The sequence below is a fragment of the Lepidothrix coronata genome, unplaced genomic scaffold (assembly GCF_001604755.1).
Source record: "Lepidothrix coronata isolate B3197 unplaced genomic scaffold, Lepidothrix_coronata-1.0 Scaffold226, whole genome shotgun sequence".
NCBI classification, from domain to species: domain Eukaryota; kingdom Metazoa; phylum Chordata; class Aves; order Passeriformes; family Pipridae; genus Lepidothrix; species Lepidothrix coronata.
In genome coordinates, this window is record NW_016690406.1 from 1,247,034 (window position 1) to 1,269,019 (window position 21,986).

The window sequence follows — 21,986 nt, forward strand, 5'->3', positions numbered from 1 at the left end:
AATAGTATAGGGAAGAAGTATTTGTAGCAAAAAAAAAAAAAGCCTGTACTTAAGGTTTATCTTCTGTACTTATGGATACTTCACCTATTGTTACTTATGATGAAAGCTGATACATGCAGCTAGATCAATCTAAAATGTATTCAATTACACTTGTTTTCAGGAGCTGGAGTTGTTCTTTCCCTCCAGTGGGGGTCGTGGACCAGTGAGCAGTGCAACATTCACAAACTGTACTTGTTGCATTATTAAGCCTCATGCTGTTAATGAAGGTAAGCAATGCAGATAGCAGAGGGGAAAGCAGTGTATGCTTCATTGTATCCATGATCATTCCTATGCCCATTTTTTGGGAGAACGAGACTGCCAGAGCACAGAGTATATTTCATAGTACTTACAAAACCATGCAGATACATTGTCCTTCCTACACATTTAGTGTTTCTGTGGTTCAATTCCATGAAGAGTGAGTGTGTTATGTGCTTTCCATGTGGATACTTGTTAATTTCAGAATAAGAAGGGAGAGGTGAAAAAAGAAGGCTAAAAGCGTACATGAGATTTGATGAATCTTATTGTGACAACTTGCTCCTGTCTGCCCACCACAGTCACTTGCTGGAGGTTAGCATCCTTACAACAGAATGAAAGCAGGACACTGGCTATATTGCAGGGCCTTCCACTCATGCAGTAACACATTAGATTAAAACTACTCACAAAGGGAGATTTGTGTTCTTATGAATCTTGTTCTGCTGAATGCAGTGGGAATGGAAAGTAGAAAAGGCTTGTTAGTGAAAATTAGCCAAAGACCTAAAGGGTTTGGTGGACTCTGTGATGTTTTCTGTGCCAGAGAATGTCCTGTGAGTTTGCCATATGAGTATTGGAAATGTTTAATGCCCTACAATTACCATGCAAAAATAATCTCACTCGTGCGTCCTGTACTTAGATGTAGCAGCAGTGAGTGCAGTAAAATGTTTTGGCTCTGGCACTGAAACAGTATTTTTGAATGCAGAATAAATATTGCCATGTGAGAGCATTGAGTTTTTTCTTAGTAAGATGCGCAGCACACTGCAGCATTTCAATCACTTCTCTGTGGATAGCTGAAATGGAAACAGCAGAAGTGGCTGGAGCAGTTTCCAGGCCTTTCACACCTCATGTGGGATGTCTGGAGAGCTTGCTGAAAAAAATGAAAAGGCTTTCACAAGAAAGAGTCTCGCAGTTGCTGCTGATAATATCCCTGTTATCTTTTCCAGGCCTTGCATGGTATCTGCTACTGATAAGTCTGCCATGCAGCAAAGACAGAGTGATGTTCCTTTTACAGAAATATGGGTAGCAGCTGGGTCTATGACTTCACCTAGCTACCTGTTTGCAGAGGACAAATTTTTATGTGGCAGGATGAATATATAGATGGCTTGGACTGCGCTTTTCTATACTTGATATAATTTCTATTACATATAGAGGCTCAGACTCTATCTTAGTGAGCTCAGGTTTTCTCTTCCTGTTTTTAATCTTCTTTGTCTCTGTAGATTTCATAGTGCCCTGTCTATTACTCTCTTTCCTTTTTCTTGAACTTTCCTGAATTTTTCTGAGTCACCAAAAGACAAATTCTGACCCTGTTTGTACTCACCTTTGGGAGTATGAGTGTCTGTAGGAGCTGAGGGTGATGAGAGAGAGAGAAATGATAAACAAAAAATCTGTGCACACCCAGCTTTGCAGTGTGAGCTCTAGAAAGACTGGCCTAAGGTTCAGCTTAATATCCACTATATACTTCATTTTCTCACACCCCAGAGCGCTGGATAGGCAGATGACAGCTGCCAAACAGAACGGAAATTTGAAAGACAAAGTGTACGTTATCTGAGCATTCTCCCTCCATGCAGCTTTGACAACTACCTTGAAGAGAATTAAGAAATCAAAACTGAATTTTCCAAGCAAAGCTTTTTATGAATCTGTTGTGGTTTAGCCCCAGTTGGCAACTAAGACCCACACAGCCACTCGCTCACTTTCCCCAGTGGAATGGGGGAGAGAATCAGAAGAGTAAGAGTGAGAACACCTGTGGCTTGAGATAAAGACAGTTTAATAAGAAAAACAAAAGCCATGCACACAAACAAAGCAAAATGAAGAATTAATTCACCACTTCTCATGTGCAAGTGTTCAGCCATCCTGAGGAGAGCTGGAATCCATCACATGTAATGGTGACTTGGGAAGACAAATGCCATTACTCTGAACGTTTCCCACTTCCTTCTTCTTTCCCCAGGTTTTATTGCTGAGCATGACATCGTATAGTCTGGAACATCTGTGTGGTCAGTTGTCTCATCTGTGTCCTTTCCCGACCTCTTTTCACTCCCAACCCACTCACTGGTGGGGTGGTGTGAGAACCTTGTAAGAGCTGCTCAGCAATAACATAAATATCCCTGAATTATCAACACTGTCTCCAGCACAAATCCAAAACACAGCTCTATACCAGCTATTGTGAACAAAATTAACTCTACCCCACCCCAAACCAGTACATTCTCCACGACTCGTTCCATACCATTTACCTCATGCTCAGACCCCACACTCTCCAATAACATCCTCACTAACCATCCCCCCCTTCCCATCCTTTAATACAATATGCAGATATGCTTCCCTTAATTTGTGGACCACTCTTGTGAAATGTTTGGAAAAGGTCCACAAATGTCCACAAAAGGCCTATTGAGTTCATTTAGTCCATGACTTTGGGCTCCATCTATTACGGTGGTCACTCAGGACAGGATAGGATGTTTTGTGTGGAGTTACTGAGCACTAAAGCCAGCTCAGGTCAGGTCCCTGCTGCACTTGCACTGCTTCATCTAAGGCTTGTCCTTCATTGGTTTAGGTGGTTCCTGCTACAATAATTCCTATAACATGCAACTCACATCACAACTTAAAACAATTTAAAGGTTTATCCATTACAAGCTTCAGTTCTGTTCCATTTGGATCAGACTGAAGGGTTTAACACTGCAGTTAATTCCTCCCCTTAACCCTGCTCAGGCTTGGACTTATCCACAGACTGCAGCGCCCCTAGGGTTGTACCTAGGATTGTGCCTTATCTATGTGCCGCAGTGTCTCCAGGGGAATGCCCGCTGCAGCATAGGCTTATGCACAGTCATGGTTGCTTTGAGGTGCACCTGTTCCAGCGTGGCATTAGCCACAGGCCACAGTGTTTTCAGAGATGTACCTGCTCCAACATGGCCTTACCCACAGCCACAGTCCCTCCAGAACTAAACCTGCTCCACCATGGCCTTACCCGTGGCTGCAGTCCCTCCAGGGGTGTACTGCTATGTCATGGGCTTATCCATGGCCACATGCTTTTGAGGTGCTCCAGAATGACTCATGCTTCAAGGTGTACCTTCTTAAGCGTGGATTTATCCTTGAGCCACAATCCCTTCAGGGTATACTTGCTGCTGCAGCACAGACAGAACCATGGCCATAGAGGCGTGTAGATGTACCTACTCTGGCATAGGCTTATCCATGACCACAGATGCTTTGAGGTGGGCTCATCCACAGGTCGCAATCCCTTTGACTCAAGTTCACACTGGAGTTCCTGCCTGTCCAGCACAGCAGCACAGAAACAGCAGCGATGTCCTGGCCACCTGCCAGCCCAGGTGCATCACCAGTGCCATTTATCCAAATGCTCCCAGGATCAACAGAGTAAGGTGATCAGCAGCACAGCTCTACAGCCAGCAGGGAAAGTAAAAAGCCACCACTCATCAGCACTAGACTCAGGCAAACAAGCCCCATGGAAGCACAGGAGCCTCACGATTAATAGCTGAACAGCAATAACAGCTATAAACTCAGTCCAGCACATTTCAATCAAATGTGGCACTATCACAAACCCTGTGAGCCCCACCTTGGGTGCCAAAAGGGACTGTTGTGGTTTAAACCCATCTGGCAACTAAGCCCCACACAGCCGCTCACTCATTCTCTCCCAGTGGGATGGGGGAGAGACTTGGAAGTGTAAAAGTGGGAAAAATTGTGGGTTGAGATAAAGACAGTTTAATAAGCAAAGCAAAACAAGGAATTCATTCATTACTTCCATTGGTAGGCAAGTGTTCAGCCACCTCCAGGTTACTTGGAAAGATGCCACAATTCCGAATGTCCCCCCCACACTGTTCCATCTTACTCCTCTGGCTTTATATGCTGAGCATGACTCCATAATGTATGGAATATCCCTGTGGTTGGTTGGGGTCAGCTGTCCCACCCGTGTCCCATCACAACTTGTTGTGCTCCCCCAACCCAGTCACTGGTGGGATGGTGTGAGAGGAAGAAAAGGCCTCCACTCTGTGTAAGAGCTGCTCAGCAATAACATAAAACATTCCTGTGTTATCAGTGCTGTCTCCAGCACAAATCCGAAATACAGCCCCATAGTAGCTACTGTGAAGAAAATTAACTCTACTCCAGCCAAAACCAACACGTAATTTTAAGTTAACTTCAAAAGTGATGGAATTCAAGGACTGACCATGTTTTTACTGTACTAAGACCACTTGTCCCAGCTTGTTTTCTCCAATATTACTTTGTATGTTTCAAAACCCACAGGCACTGCACATCTTAAAGAGATTATGAGACTGAGGAGGTCTTGTAAAATTTTGCAGAAGTCTCACTTGTGATGAAGAGTTGGCCTTAGGAAGGAGTAGAGACGCTGGCTGAGCAGTGGCCTCTGTCTTTGGCTGAGAAAACTGGTGTGGATTCATATTGCAGCTGGACCGATTCCAGTGTGCAGTTTTAAGTGAGATGGATCATTCTTCACAAGGGCGGCAGGAACTTTCCAACATCAGCCCAATAGGCCAGGAGTGTTGCAGGGGAGAGAATTTCGCTTTCTTAGCCTGTCCTCTTCTGTCTTCCTTAGTGTTCATATTCTTCTTCAGCTTAATTTTGTGAATAACAACAGAAATATCACTGAGTGGCATCTCTTGGTGCACATGGTCATTTTACAAATCATTTTTTATTGTCACAGTTGGAAGAATCCCAACAGAGTAGAGAGCTGTGTGCTACCTTTACGACAGTTTTTGGGAGTCCTTCTCATCTCCCTTTTAATATCTGTTAGCAACTGTGTTCAGTGATACTCCAGACGTTCTGGTTGTACCAGCAACATCTCCTGTGTCTTCCTGTATCTCAGTTGAAATAGGTGCTATAGCAACTAATGAGCTGCCCTTTTGGCAAAATTGCATGCAGGAGACTGCCTGGTCTTAAAAATGAACTACTTGCTTACCCCATCTAGCTGTGGCTGTCCACCCTGCTGTTTTGGTGGGAAGGAGCTACATGGAAACACAGTAGGAGGAGAGGAAAGGAAATCTTGTGTGGCCAGTGTGAAAAGGTGGTTTGGCAGAGCCAGAGGCATAGAGAGGAATTTATGTGGATCAAAGCAGCAGAGCTTCTTATGCACTGGAATTTTGATTTGTGCTCTACAAATTTTCAGTATTGAGTTTCTAAAAATAAACCTTTTTGCCATTTCCTATGCACTGCTGAGGCTTTGAACTTCACTATCTAATTACCATGAATATAAGCTGCTCATTACATATTTACAATTACTTGAAGTTTCACTTACACACTGGAGTTTATGCAGAGCTTTAGTCTTTATTTCTGCAGAAACATTTGACAGAATTAATTATTTGAGGTTTGCTTTCTGGTTCTTTTTCCCAGGGTTTGTTTTTTCTCCGGGGTCTGTTGCATAACTAATTCTTAGAAGGAGAAATCTTCTGTTTTTCTGTCCTGGAAGATGGTTTGCTTGAAAAACAACTGTAAACTAGGGTGCTTTTCAGTGAGCTTACCTTGCTGTCAAAAGGCTGGATGTAATTCCTAGTTTATGCTGGTTAATTCTTGGACAGAGTCCTTAGGAATTGACCTTGATTGCCATAGGGGGTTTATAGGGTTCCTATCCAGTGACAAAGTAGTGGAAAATCAGTATTGGTTTTATCTCTGGCCTTGCTGACCCTCTCCTGACAGGCATATGGGAACAGCTGTTCCCAGGCAGCCGCAGCAGCGCAGCCCCACCACCCGCAGGACCTGGTGCAGCGACCACCCACTAGAGAAGTCCTGTAAGCAAGAGTGTCCAGCTAGTCTGCCAGGCTGCAGGGAACCCTGAGGCCTGATAAAGGGTGTCAGGGGAGTTATGTGAAGTTTAACTTCAGCTGTCAAGGGTGCTGGTAATGCTGGAGGGATGGTATCACAGAATCACAGAATAAGCTGAGTTGGAAGGGACTCACAAAGATCATTGAGTCCAACTCAGCCCTGCACGGGACCATCCCCGAGAGTTACACCATCTGCCTGAGAGTATCATCCAAACACTTTGTGAACTCTGTCAGGCTTGGTGCTGTGACCACTTCCCTGGGGAGCCTGTTCCAGTGCCCAACCACCCTCTGAGTGAAGAACCTTTTTCTAGTATCCAACCTAAACCGCCCCTGATACAACTTCAGGCCATTCCCATGGGTCCTGTCACAGGTCATCACAGAGAAGAGATCAGTGTCTGACCCTCCTCTTCCACTCATGAGGAAGTTGTAGACTACGATGAGGTCTCCCCTCAGTCTCCTCCAGCCTGAACAGACCAAGTGACCTCAGCCGCTCCTCATATGGCATCACTGGCCCTCTAGGAATGTGCATCATACATATCTCTTAAAGAAGTAAGGCAGTAGCTATTTTGTCAATCTGGTGTCAGCATAATGTCTTCTGTGGAGGATCAGAGATGGAAAAATGGCTGCGAAGGCCATGGAAGGCAGTGTATCCCAGAGCTCTGAACAACTTTAGCTCATTCTCTGGTGGCTCCTCCCAGTGGAGATGAAGTGCTTCCCTGGCTGGCAGCAGTGAGATGGTTGTGTTTTAACTCTAAAGAGGATTTGCAAGAGCAGTCTGGTTCCTCTTTATTGGGAACTGGAATGCAAAAGCAACCTGATGCTACTCTGTGCACACTTGTTCTAACAAGGGAGATATGTCATGGTTTGACGTGTTTGGCATCTGTCAGACTTTTCTTTTAGTCTTCTCTTCTCTGGAGACCAATTTTCAGTCAAGTAAGCGGAGCTCTAGGGTTGTATGGCTAAGTTATTTAATAATTTGAAATTTTTAGTGTAGATCTGTGTTCTGTAATCCTCTTGCTTCTTGTGCTTCTGATACTTCAGATACAAGATCATAGTTGCAATCACTTAGATATTCTCTTTTTGTAATTCCCCTCATGTTACTGGATCTGGAGGTATTAAAAGTAGTGCTCAGAGGCCAAAATTTTAAATTCACCAAAATGATTAAATATCAGTTTAATGCCCTGAGGACAGTTATGACTTGACTCTTTTGTGAGCAGAAATAGCATCTTATAGATCACTGGGTGGGATTAGCTTTAATGTATTTATTTGTAACAGTTTAGTCATGTTTGCTGTAGGAATTAGAATTTGGTATTTCATGACTGGTTTAAAGTTTCTTTCATGTGGCCTTTAGTTACTTCTTTTGAAAAATAAACAGGGGAAAAATTTGAAAATAGTGATGATCAGGCTAAATAAGTGTGTTATAGTTCACATTTTGAATGTAGGTTGCAGCACAGAGCTTGAGAGGTGAAATCCTGCTGTCCTTTTCTGCACTCTCAGGCTGCAACATGGGTTCTCCTAACGTTAGAGTTTTGCCTGAAACAAATTTGGGGCTAGAACTGTGCCACGAACTTGAAAAGCAAAACTGCTAGTCAAGACTTCATTGGACCTGATGCAAACTGCAAGATCTGCCTAGAGGCAAGGGAGCTTCTATGGTCTTGAGAGCTCTTAGGCATGAGACTGATTACCCAGACAGGCTTGTTCTCCTAGTATGTGTTAAGTTTGAGATTTTGTTCTAACTTTTTTTTTTGAAGTTAAATCCTTGTTCCTCTTATGTAATTAAAAAAAAAAATACAGTGACATCTTCCACATTATTCTTCAACTAAAATTTAAGTCTTATAGAAAGCAAAAGGAACAGGAATGATGTCTTTCCAAGTGGAAAAGATATTCTGTAGAAACATGGTTTTAGACCTATACTGAGTGGATGATAAATCTTACAGACCTCTTCTATCTTAGTAGTGAGTAGACAGCTTTAGAAGCTTGTAGAACTTTACATTGATTAACAAAATGCTGCATGACAGGTAACCATAAGAATCATATTTCTTATTTATGTAAAGCCAGAAAAATTCCAATTGAGAGAGTAGTTTGTTGCTCCAAAGACAAACCTAACTTTGGCAAAAAGAATATCAAAGACTAGTTCAGTCTCAAGCACATAGAGAAACAAGGTTTACTTATGTAGGATCTCAAGTGAAATTGCTGTGTAAGAGAGAGTGAGAAGTATTGTAGAGAGTGGGAATCCAGCATTTTAGTGGATTATGTGTCTGACTGCAAACAACTGAAGAACTGTTCCTGACACGTGATATACTTATTGCTCTTTGAAAGAGAGAAAGCATCACTATGATAATGTCCAATTCACCTCTGTGTTATGCTAAGTATAGTTACATGTATGTACTAAGGAAATTAAATAAAAAAGAAAAAAAGGATAGGATAGTGGAGGTGCAAATCTGTTGTCATTCTCAGGACTATGTATCTATTTCATGTTTTTTTATCAAGACAATTTGTATTCATTAGATTTTTAAAAATTATAAACAAACTCTGGAAATTGTTTCTTTTTTTACCATTTTAGGCGTAAATTTGACTAATTCATTATTTTTATTTTCAGCAAACCTAGAATTAGAACAGGGTTTTCAGAAAGCTGTCTTCTCATGCTTGAGAAAAAACGAGGAACGCAATTTTCTCATAAGTAATCTGAAAGCATATGTTCTCTTTGTGACAAGTATTTGTAATAAAAGGTGAAGTGCAGATACTGTGGAGTTCACCTTGATGTATTGGATCTTGTCTACAAGGTTGAGTGCCAAGAGGTATCAGCGATAGCCTTGATGCACCTAACAATTAGAAGTCTGTAAGGAACTGTTTGAAGACAGAATCTCCAAGCGGAAAAAAAGTTGTAGGATGAATACAAGTCTTTGCAGATACTTCAAAGTACAGTGGATTGTTTGAGATGTGACCTCTGGGTCATGCACAACATGGCAATCTTAGTGCTGCAGTCACGTGAAAACTATCTAGTAAAGCCCTGTGCTTTCAGATGCTGGCATTCTTTTGCAGACAGATTTGTCCAGGCAGAAGATGTATTTATGCAAAATTAAATGAAGTTTGTTTCTTGTGTTTTCCTTGAATAAATTATATATAGGGTGGTGAAGCATTTGGTGGTGTCTAGTGGTGCTGGGGTTTTTTAGGTTGGCCGGGTTTTCTTCTCTTTTGAGAAGCTAGGAAAAAAGTGATTAACATGAAAGCAACCTACTTTACCACTCTATCACCATTTTTTAGAAAAAAAATCTAGCTTCCATGAGAACAGTAGTCCCTCCGCTTCCATCTGTGTTTTGAATTCTTCACTGTAGTTCTAATGATGGATATTCCTTGCCTGGGGTGTTTGTTTTTGAAGCTAAGCCGATGTTGTTTCTTGGTTATTTCCTGCATAAAGTTTTAGCAGCTTGGCATTGGATTCCCAACTTAGACTAACTTTGGATTTCAGTAGCTGGTGGAGAAGTGACATTTATTTTTTTGAAGTATGAAAAATGTATTTTACATTTGAACTGGTTAAGGTAGAGGGGGAGATGAACTGAGTCTGAAAATCCTTTCTGACAGTTTGAGACAGGAAGGAAGAGGAGGAGATATACTGAGATATACTTCAGAGAAACAAACAGATCAAATGGCACAACCAGTCCTTGCTGAAGCTTATAAATATCCTCCAACTGGAAAGAGTGTTTCCCATTTGTGTTTAGCAGACTTGTATTAATGGCGTTTATGTTGATGAAACTTATGTCTCTACAGGGATGATGGTATTAAAAAAGACATTAGAAATTAGTGTTTATTACTGCATTTGGGGATTTTCACTCTTAAAGGGTTAGAGAAAAGTCAATTCTAACAGTGGACCAGGGAATTTCGGGCTAATGAAACTTCTTTCATATCAAGGAAACTGATGAATCAGAACTCTATAATTTCATTTAAATCACTCAGTGATGATATGATGGACATCGACCAACATGTCTTTTTTGAAGGAGAATAAGCTTTGCTGATCTCTGCATTCTCTAAGTATGTTTTCTGTAAAGGAAGGTAAAACAGAGCCAGATAGCCTAATTCACTTGAATATCAGTGCCTTCGTCAAAGTTCTTTGCTGTTAGGAAACCAGAATTTTCCTTTAGTGAAGTAATTTGTACGTTTAAATCTGTGCAGCATAGCCATAAATGTTTCCCTGAATGTTGGACTGGACATGGGCATTAAAAAATTAAAATTAAAAGGGCTTTACAAATGAAGTCTTGTCACCCATCTAGGGACCAGTTCTTGTCAATATTGTCACTAATGGCTTGGATGGGGAAGGACAGAGCAAGCTTGCAGTGTTCACAGATGGTGCCAAGTGCCTACTGCAATTTTGAAGGATGTGATCAGAATTCAGAACATTCCTGGTGAACTGCAGAAGTGAAGTGATGTGAAGATGATGAAACTGAATATAAACTGCATAGTACTACCATGGAGAAGGGAAAATAAATGCACAGATATAAAGTAGAGAAGAACTGGCAGGGTATCAGTGAAAAGTCTGTAGAGAAATGGTTGGAATAGTGATGTAACATAAGCAAAATCAGCGTTCACAATGTTGGACCCACTAGTCCTGCTCGGTACTTGTGAGAGTCCAACTTGTGTGTCATGTCCAGTTTCTGGGCTCTCTGTTTCAAAAATAACATAATCAACTGAGAGCAAAAACAATTAGAGATTTAGCCAGTGAAAACTTGAAGGGTTTAATTTATTTAACCTGGAATGGATAAGACAGGGATATACAGCTTTCTAGAAGTAAATTTACAAAATATGTGCATATTTACTAATTTAGATGAAAAAAGATTTAATCGAAGTATGAAGGAAAACTTCATAGTTTATCACTGGTCTGATGTCTGGTGATTTAACAGAACCGGAATTTACCAGAAATTTTTGAAAATGTTTTAGAAAAATGAAAAAAATGCAGCTATGCACAGTCTAACTCACTGTATCTTGCAGAAAAAAATAAATATGTTGAAATCTCTTCTGTTACTGCCCTTTTCAAATCAGAGTGTAAGGAAAAGGGCAAGGTACTGGATCTGAAAACAGACAAGACACAGAATGTAGGAATATGTGATAGTCTTTTGCCAAGTCAAAAATAAATTATAGAGCTTGCAGAACATTTACTATTGATCTAGGACAGTGAGTTGGCATACCTTCCACAGGATGTGGAATATAAAATTAGTAAAGGCTGGAACAGATTATAGGGCATCTCATGAGGGTTTTAACCTCCAGAGTTAAGTTAATTGACAGTGCAATAGTAGATTAAAGTTATTGTTTATAATTATGGGCTAATGCACACTCCAAGGCATAATTTTAACCACTTCCTCTCTGTAACTCTAACCATTGTCCCATGCTTGGTGTTCAGTAGGGATAACCAGATAAAAAAAGAAAGAAATGTTATTATGTATATGAGTGGTTTGAATTACAATACTGAATGACACCATATAATCCAGTGGTACAGCCTCAGCTAAAATATCATGTTTAGTTTTTTTCACACTCAAGAAATAAGCAAAAGTGAATGAAAGTTGTTATAGGCATAGAAACATTCTTCTGGCCGGAGTGATTGACCGTAATCTTCTTAAGTGAAAAAAATTAAATCAGAGTGAAAGTGCTAAAGGAGTACAAAGTAATGAACATCTTGAAAGAAAGAGCAAAACAAACTGGATATTTCTTTTTAAACTTTCTCTTAACACAAGAACAAAGAAAGACAAACCTAAGTCTTTCTGGTTTTTTGTAGATATACAGCCATCAGTTTGAGTTCAGCATAACTGTTGCAGAGATATTGATCTTTCCTTCTTAATCTTTCTTCTTCAGATTCCCATCTCAAATGGCACACGCTGGTGCGTGGATACCAGTGGTATCCAGCCAAATTGCTGGATACTTTCTGTAGCCTGGCCATGACCTTTGACTTGAATTTCAGTATGCACCTTTGTATCCGAAAGTTGTGTGACTCTTCTCATCTGTTCCCATGCAAGAATTCCCAGAATACCTTTTTTCCCCTACAGATTTTCATCATTCTGCGTCTTAATGCCCTGTCTGGCATCCACAAGTGTGGTCTTGCCTTGTTCATAGCAGTTCAGAAAGTTGCAGCTGGGATTAAGCCTTTGAACCTTTCACCCCCTTTGAATCTTTCTGTCAGTTCCCATTCTCAGTTGCATCATATGCTCTGTTGTTTTGGCTTCAAGGTCTCCTAAGATTTACTATCTGCATAATTTTTCTTGTGCTGGCAAAATACTGACTTCTATTCTTCAGTAAAACAGTGGTGATATCTTTTGCCTTTGCCCTGTTACCTTTTAGCATTTTCAAGTGAATTTTGTTTGTAAAGATTTTTACCAGTGCTGCAGTGTTGATAAGGTTGTCCATGAGTATCTGTAAAGCTGCCCTTCAAACTTCTTGAGGTTCTCCTTTAATACCAAAGCCTAGACAGAAATGAGGAGTGATGGAAATTCTTGGATTCTGTCACTATAAATGATATTCTCTTACCGTTTCCTCACATGCTTCTCTTCATCTTCCGTCTGTATCTACTTGTTTGTTGTTTTTTTTAGATCCTTATGGTTAGCCTGAGTAGCTTTTGAGCTCCTCTTCTGCATTGTTGGCCCGGTGTCTGTCACTCAGAAGACTCACTTGGTGCTCCAGAGCACAGATACAAAAATGACTGCATGTCCTTTTTCACAGTGGATCTGGGAGATCAATAGTTGTAGGTTATCACTCTGATCAAACTTTTGGGGAGTCTAGAAATGGTGTATTTATGTTGCATAGTAAGAATGCCTAGAGCCGAGTTATTCCTAAATAGAAAGGGCAAAAGATAAACCTTGTTTTTCAGGGAATGAGTTGACCAACTGATAGGAAGAAGTGCACCTTATGAGAAGGACATCTATCGTTTCCTTACTGCACAGTCTTTTTCAATGTTGTCTGAAACAAAGATTAGTGAAGACTTCAACTGAAATACATTGCAGGAGGGCCCAACTCTAAATCCCGCTTTTCCGTCTTCTGGAATTCAAAAAGGACTGACTTTGCTTGGAGTTAAGCCTGATCATGATTCGCTGGAGTTTTGGGACAGGACCTTAACACTTGGCCATAAAGAATCAGGTAATTTCATTATACTGTGAAGCAAAATTGCATTTTAAAATGTCAAAAATAGACATGAAATGAAATTGCTACTTATAGTGCTACATTAAGCACCTGGTTCTGGTTACTTTTAGAAATGTGTTACTGGATTAGGTGGATCATCGATCTGATCAGTCATGGAAGTTTGTGTATTCCTGTCAAAAAAAACTGTTGTTGTTCCAGAGGAATTATTTTTAAGTATTGGAAGGGTTTAAAAAAATGACATATGGAGGCTGAGATGAGGAAGCTAGTTCTTGCCTTGCTTTGAAGGCAGTCTTCTGTCTTGCCTAATAAGCTTTTAATACTGGAATGGTTAAATTGGGAAACTGGCCAAGAACAAATGGAAGAGAATGTAACATTCCTGTTTGTAGGGCTGGTGGTTCGTTGTGCACTGGGACTGAAGAGCCCCAATAGCCCAGTGTTACCTCTCATTGATTAAAGTGATATTAGGTTAAAAGTGACCTTTATTAACTGTTTTATTTTATCCCAAGCCATAACTCTGCAAACAGTTGTAACATTTTTCAGTCTGATGTCTTCCCTGCTACTTTCTGTTTCTTAGTGAAGGACAATTTTCAAATACTATGCATTGTAAAGCAACAAACTGTAGAAGATAAATGTAACTGAGGAGGTCTTGGTACCTTAGCATTTTAACTGATTAAAATATGTTGGAAGATTATCTGTCCTGTGTTAGGTGTGTAGTAACATAATGCTGCCCAGAAGACATAAAGTGTGTGCCTGCTCTCCTTTTCTCCCTCTCACTTTCTTGTTTTTTTGGATTAGTATTAAATTCCCCCAGTTGTATTTAGTAATGCTTTTGATTCTTTTGTGCTTTGGGACTGAAAAGTCATCATAACTGGTGCCTAATCTGCAGCTTTGATTTGGGTTCTTAGTGTAATCACATTTTAAACATACACTGACCCTGTTTGAAGGGTCCTTAGAAAGTTGTTTTTTCACTACAGTTTTGGTTTTTAAAGTCAAAAGGAATTATTGGAAGCTGCTGAAATGGCTCTCTAATTAGTTTGTCTTTTTCTTAGCCTTATCTACCCACAAAGGAAAGGATACATCCCATTTCAGTCATGGAACTGGCTTAAAGCCTGAAACAGATCCCAGGGTGAGCGTTGAGCTTCCACTCTTCTGTTGCTTGGGGATTGCCTTTATGCTTTTTGTTTCTATTTTGGTTCAGGTAAAATTTGAAAGGGAAGTGTCCCTAGGAGAAGTGATATGTGTATTGCCTACACTGGGACAAGGGAGGCCAAGTCACTGGATTTGTAGATTAGTGCTACCACTGGCAACTTGCTTATCCTCTGCCTCAGTTCCTGCATCTGGGAAGTGGAGCTAACATCCTGCTTTGCAAACATAAATGAAAGATGCCTGTTCCTCAAGGCACTTTGAATTCTTTTGGTGAGGCATCTGTCTGTCTACAATGGTGACAATAAGCCCTTTGGTTAAGCCTTTTGGGTGTTGCAGGCATGGCCAATCTGTTTGGAGCAACAAAGTGCTCTGCTGCTCTGGTGAGTGAAAGTGAACTCAGAAATACAATGTAGAGGAAAATCTTAGTAGGTTTATCACAGTTAGTTATTAAAGAAACCTTGCATTAAAGGCCTTTTATCCAAAATACGTTCCTACTTTTTTCTGTCATTAAAGGAGCCTATCTCCTCTCTACAGAAAATACATGTCTTAGTGACTTCAGTAGAGAAACAGCCCAGAAAGCTGAATATTTGAGTCCCCCTTTCTTTCTCTAAAACATGGATTTTGCTTACAGCTCATAAAACTGCTGAAGACAAAATTTTGTAAGAAGCAGATCTCCACAGTACCCCAGAACCTTATAATTAATTTTAATTAGATACTCGTGGGCTGTGAGTGCCTTTGTGAGTGGCCCATTCTTGACTGAGAAAGTGCAAAATGGACATCTGTCAGGCAAAGCAACTTTCTCATACATTCCTCATAGCTTTTTCTCTGGCTTTCTCATACATTCCTCATAGCTTTTTCCCTGCAAGTGGCAGTGACCATTTATCTACCAGTGCCTTTTCTTCGCATTTGTTGTTTTCTGGTGAAGCAGATGACTCATATATTGTCTCTGAATTTTGAGAATGAGAAAATGTTTATGCTCTGTCACATAATATTTATTAATTTCCTGAATGATTCCCAGTTAGTCACTTAATCTCTTTATAAACTGGCCATTCATCTCTGAAATCAAGACAGTAGGCTCAGTGCCTCAGTGCAACCTGTGTGAAAGCATTTGAGCTGCTCAGCCTTTCCAACAGGGTGGACAAAAAAAAAATACAGCTCTGGTTTCTCTCTCTGACATGGTCTTGCATCTCCTGGGCAAACCCGCCCAAGTCCCTTTGCTACTGTAATTATTTTTTTTTTTACCATGAAAAAATGGTGAATTTTTTTCCTGAGTTCACAGGAGTGTTATAAGGAACCTTTCAGCAGTGCTCAGGAGCCATGGTGGAACAGTGTAGTGGGACAGGAACTGTACCTGCCTCCACTTGTTTCTGTGTTCTGTGAACCCAAAGAGCTCCATGGACTGAGTGTGTACCAAAATCTCTGGTGTTCCCTTGAGTAGTTTGAAGATTTTTGGAAGAAATATGCACTGGTTTGTGTAGGGAAGGATTTTCTATATAAACCTTAATGTAAAAATATAGTAGCAGATACTTCAGGGACAAGTTTTTTCATTTTCATTTGTAAATACAGTTTTTGAAAGCCCTCCAACTATCCATTGCATTTATTGAGAACTCCCACTGACCTTTTAATATAGTAGGAAGCTCACCAATCCTATGCCACAGGTATTAGCAGACTGTGTCTCGAGCGTGCTATAACCTTGGTACTAGCTTTGTTTTGTTCTCATCTCCTAAATTTATGTAGTGCTAAATATCCTGAAATTTAAAGGCTAGTTAATAAAAGGATTTAAGGACCAGGAGTCAAATCCTGCTGTTGTCATTCGTTACAGGGTATTCTTCTATGGTTAATTCTTTTCTGAATAAATGCCCAGAAATTTCTAGCTTCTCACAAATTGTACTAGAGAACAGGCATTTGCATTCTATAAAAACAGTGATTCTATGAATTTGACTCACACAGAGTACTGTGCTTGGCTGACATAATCTTCAGAATGGCCTGATCTTGTAAGCACAGGCAAATCTAAAATACACATTCAGTGGAAAATCAGTGGTTCTTGTTCTGCGAAGTTTAGTGTTTTGTTTTACAACATCGTTCAGTCTTTGAGCACGCATTCTAGAGAGAATAAAGCAAGCAGTATGATCAGCAATAGCACATTTGTGAGCTATAAACTTAGAAGGAGTAGGTTATTTTGCACCAATGTGTTTTTCCCGTAGAAGACATGAACTCCTGTGCTGGTTTATTGGCAATATTTGTTATCATCCTGCCTTGTTTCTGGCTTAAAGTAAGACCTGCAGTCCGGTGAACACTGTATTAAAAAAAGACAGCCTATGCTCTGACTTGATTACTGATTAAGCATTGGTATTACCAATGGATCTTCATTAAAAATAAGAATCTCGATCTTGCAGCAACTGGGTATTTTGCAGTTGATCTGAGACAAGCAAAGGCTTCAATAATTTCCTTGTTTTGGTAGAAATTCTTTTCAACAGCTGCATGGAATTTAGTTGTTTGAAAGGATGAGCATGTCACATCATATAGAACATAGGATATGTGAATTCAGCTCTGCTCTCTGCTTCCTTTCACAGCCCTACACCAATACTGGTTTTCCAGTTTGAAAATAAGCAGTATATACCTTTTAGTTGTAAATTCTGCTTTTCAAATTGAATACTGTATTTTCCATCTTTCTTCAGGGCTTGCTGGAAAGATTATAAAAGCCATCCTCAAGGGAGGATTTCAGATCTCAGCTTTGCAGATGGTAGGTTTCCTTTTGTGTTTGTTTTTATGATAAACAGAAGTTAGAGAAGTGCTCTATGCACTGCACAGGTGTCTTCCTGCAGTATAAAACCCTTGTGCAGACTAGCAGTGTTTTGGGATCAGCACTGTCCTTATGATATTTATGTTTTATTATTTAGTTGATCAGCTGGTCTGTTGGTATTTGCTCGGTGACCTTGAGCCAAGACACTTTACCTCTCTCCATCTGAGTCCCTATAGTTAGATGGGGGGGATAAGGATATCTGTCTCTTCTGGAGCAATTTGAGATACCTTTACAAAATATACTAGCTAAAATTAATGAAACTACTGTTAACATCCTTCCTTAATTTTTTAAAATATATTTTTAGTATGGATTGTGGGAATGCTTTTAAAGATACTGTAAGGATTTTGACACCCTGAACACCCTCAGCAGTTAAAGGAATTTGGCACAGAGATTGTTCCCAAGAGTAGTCCAGTAAGTCCTGCCTTTCAATTTTTGCAAAAATTTCAGGATCTGAAATTCTCCTATCACTCAAATCCCCATCACAAATGAAGAATAACCCCTTTCCTTTACTAGCCAACAAAAAGATGTTGCATGTCTTAGTGGGATAAGCCTACACTAAGCTGTCTACTTACATTTCAGATGTAAGAAGATATTGTGTGCTGTGTTATCTGTGGCATCATTGGCTAAGTTTTTGACAAACTCCATGTTGCAGCAGTAAAGCCATTCCTTTTACCTAGTAAAAATTAAAAGAGAATTCTGAATATTTGCTGGTTAATAAGAGGTGTCTGTCTCTTGTTGTTGTTGTTGTTGTTGTTTAATACAGCCTGGCTAAAATTTTGGTTTTCTTAGTTCAACATGGAGCGTCCAAATGCGGAAGAATTTTATGAGATTTACAAAGGTGTTGTCCCTGAATACCTGGTAAGTTTAAGAAGAAACTGTTTGAAAACAGAGTATGCTTAAATGAGGAAATGATCACATTTTTTGTTGCTTGGGATTGTGATTTGACTTATTTTATGAACAAGGTATTTATTAGTTCTAGTTTATTCTCAAATAAATGAATGAATCTTGAAAATTGGGCTATGTATGTAATCACAAAGGAGAGCCTTTCATGAAAATTGTTCAGCCAAGGAATTTGTAAAATGTGTCACATCTGCATCTTTCTTTTATTTGATATTGCAGTCGTGGCTTGGACCAGAATATATATTTATTATTTTATTTACAGTGAGGCTGCTGTATTTGAGGCTTTCCTGATGACACTTTGACCTATTCTTTGATTTATTGTTCTGACTTCTGTAGATCTTCAGAAAACTTAAGAAGTTTAAGATATGCTGTAATCCCAGTGGACATCTAAGACTCTCTATAGTGTTATGCCTTGTTACACGGTCACATAAAATTTTCTGACTGCAAATAGGAATACAGGGAGATGAGCTTGTATTTCTGTATCACTTTCTGTCAGAGGATTTCAGTTCATTTTACTCATAGGAATTTTTACTTTACTACTACCATGCTATGTACTATGCAAATTATCCTCAATTTTTAAATGGTTAAATTATTAAAAATTTTCTACATATTTAGTAATGTTACTCCAGAAAATTACTGATATTACTCTGATAATGAAATTTTTCTTTTTTTTCCCCTCCTTTATGATTGTTCAGTCTAACTTACTTCAACAGAGTTTGTAGATTTGTCTTCAAGTGGGTTAGGAGTGCTGTTAGTTCACTCTCCGATTGGGGAATGCCCTTAAGGTCTCCTCTTATAACATTATTTTTTACAAGGACCAGAGAGAGATTGCACAGGCATACTTGTAGATATGTGGCAGAATTAAAATATGGAAATGTCTGAAATTATTTCAGGGCCTGAAGAGTCCCATGCTACTGCAAAAGTCTCTGCTTTGAAACAAGTTGGAAATTCTCTACCGTTTTCTGCAGCTCTTTTATACAATCTCTGACCCTCTAACATGTTGCAAATGTTAGTTATATAATCTAATTGGAGAGTTACTCAGAAGAGAAAGTGACATTTAGACAGGGTAAGTCAATAAATAAGAGATGTTTTAGGGGATTTCAAGAAAAGTGAGAAGCTAGGGCTCCATCCTGCAAGCTGTATGTGCTGAATTGACTCAGCTGAAGAGAACTTCCAGAGAAGGCACACATGGGAACAGCAACGGATATTGCCAGTACAGGCCAAATAGGAAGAAGTATGTTGCAAAATAGGATATTGAAGAAAGAATATGACCTTATATATGTGACTCAGAACCATCTGTTTTGATCTAAATTTTATTTATCATTCCAAAATAACTCAGCACAGAAGATACTGGTATCCAGAAATCCTTTTAAATAACTCTACTCCCATTTCCTCTAGTTACCTCTTGTCAGTCAGATAAAGGCTTGACATTGTATTTAAAGTATTTCTTTGTGAAAAGAGAAAGCTGTACAATTGCCCAAAATGTTTGCTTTGTTGGTCTCCCCTGCATGGGATTTTGCATACTATTGATTACTTATTGTGCTGTTTTGCTCTGTATTTCCTACTGTAACCAGAATAAAAAATGGGGTAAAAAGAAGTGAGATTATTTTAGGTCAGCTCAGAATCCACTTTGTTAATCACAAATGCTTGAGCCTGATTCATCTCCAGGAATGGTTTTGCCTGACCACAGGCCATGCTGTATGACAAATAAACTATTTGCTAAAGCAAATTTGATTTAGCTGTAACTGGGAACCTTACCAGAGAAGCAGTGTCTGCTGTTTAAATTCAACTCTGAACTTCATGAGGCTGTGTAAGCTAGACCAGGTCTGTCTGACATAGTATAGTACCACCTGCCTTTGTGCTGGTAACTTTGGTCACGTTCGCTGTTGCTGGTGGGATGTCAGTGCTGATACAGAAACAACAGAAAAAGGAGAAAGAAGAATAACCACAGTTTGCAGAGAGGAGTTGCAGAATTGATTCAACTAAAGTTAAAAGCCTGTTTTTTCTCCACTGTCCAGTTATTTAAATGATGGAATTCAGTGAAATTGTGCTGAGTAATGACTTTGCGACAATTTACTGTTTCTTAACAGAATGAAATTTGTTGCTCTTTGACCTGTTCTTAACAGAAGATCTATTGGTGATAACAGGTTTTCGAATTAAAATATTTATTCATGTTGTAGAGCATGAAACTAGTCTGCACTCTTTTCATGTCCTCGCTGGAATATTTCTACCTAGATTTCCTAGGCTCAGGCTGATGATAGAGGCAGTTGACTAAAATTCAGAGTGGGAAGATTAGACACATGTTCTCAGCATGGAATCTGCTATAGGGATAGAAACTTTTTGGAACAGTGTTGCTTGACTCGGAGTGTTTGTGTATTTAGTTTCTGTCACAAAAAAAGGCAGAGAAGGACTTAGTATTTCTTTTCCTACTGCTCTTCTGTCCACTCTGTATGCTATTATTCTTTGCCATGGCTTATCCTTGACGTGCCTGTGGCTGGTGGACATAATTGTAATACCTTGCTTGTCCTTACCCATCCTCCCTTATTTTCTTTTGTGTTTTCTCCTTTCCTCTTTCCTTATTGGTTTTGATTCCTTTAGTCGTCCTGATTTGCTTAAAACTTGTCTGCCCAGATTTCTAGACAAGTATGCAATTATAAGGGCATGATTTAAAAAAGGAAGTCAGACTAGAACATCAAAATAGATTCTTTCTGCTTGTGAAACCTATACCTCTAATTAACAAACTCCAAATTGGCACTAATGCCCAGAGTTAATTTAAGCTTATGAAAAGTAAGACCCATCTTCATCACCCACGCGGAACTCATGATGTCTCTTTACTCTCCACAAGGCTCCAGGGAAACAGATTATTTCAGTGTAGCCAAGACTGTGGTAATAGTACACCCCAAGAATGTTGCCAGATCAAGGACCCTTTCCCTAGCAAGTTGTGCCACAGGCACAGGTTCTGCTGGCTTGTGTGTTTTGGCTTCTATAGTAACAGAATGAGAAAAAGACTGTGAGAACCAAAAGTCCAGGAGACATTTTAGTGACTTAAAGCCATCGAACGGGTGTATATTTGGAAACAAATATAGGGTATGTACTGTGCTTCCTGTAGGGAGCACTGCAAAGTACATTGCTGCCTGTGGAACTGGCTAAATATAGTGTGATTTTTCAGGCTTAAAACCCAGCAAAGTGCATTCCATTGATTCAGTCTAGTTTGACAAGTTGTGGGGCACTGCCATGAAATCCAGGTCCAGATCAAAGTATTGTGAATACTGTTATATCCTGTTGAAGCTGAATATCTGGTTTTTCTCAATTTCCACCTTCTAAACCAAATATCAAAATGTAAAATATTTCTTTTGTTGTGAATACTAATGGTATCTTTGTTTTGTGTCTTTGCTTTCCCAAATGCACCAATTTTTTTTTAAGTGTTCCTATCCTGTAAATTTAGACTGTTTTAGGCAGGAATCCAACCCTTGCTAATGCCCAAAGCTCAGCTTTGTTTCTGTCTTTCTTCTCTTCCAGGAGATGGTTTCAGAGTTGTGTTCAGGGCCTTGCATAGCAATGGAGATTACACCATCCGAGCCTCCAAAAGTGTTCAGAGACTTCTGTGGTCCTTCTGATCCTGTAAGTACTTTCTTGAGTGATAAAGAAAGCTTAAAAATGTTATGCTATGTGAATTAAAATGTCAAAGTGTGGTATGGCTGCAACATACTTGCTGCATTCATTAGAAACGTGAGTATTATCTTATTATGGAGGTCAAACACTACTCGTAGTGGATCAATTTGAAAATCTTTTAGCAACACTTCTGATCTTACCTAAGCCAGATGATAAAATACTGTGATGATATTTAGGTGAAAGGAAAGCTAGCTAAGCAAAAATCTCTGTTAAATATTCACAAACACTCTAACACAAGGCTTCAGAGCCCAGGAACAAACAATTATTGCTTGTAGATG

At 39.6% G+C, this 21,986-nt stretch overlaps 1 protein-coding gene across 1 annotated transcript in view; it reads left to right on the forward strand.

The window, feature by feature from the left end:
• Positions 1-21,657, forward strand: part of NME7 (NME/NM23 family member 7) — a gene marked incomplete at its 3' end in the record, with an annotated part of 57,916 nt that extends 36,259 nt beyond the window's left edge. The window contains exons 7-10 of the mRNA XM_017834004.1: positions 161-266; positions 17,012-17,076; positions 17,926-17,994; positions 21,556-21,657. Coding sequence (XP_017689493.1) covers positions 161-266; positions 17,012-17,076; positions 17,926-17,994; positions 21,556-21,657 — 342 coding nt within the window. The remainder of the gene's footprint in view (positions 1-160; positions 267-17,011; positions 17,077-17,925; positions 17,995-21,555) is intronic.
• Between the last annotated feature and the right edge of the window lie 329 nt (positions 21,658-21,986).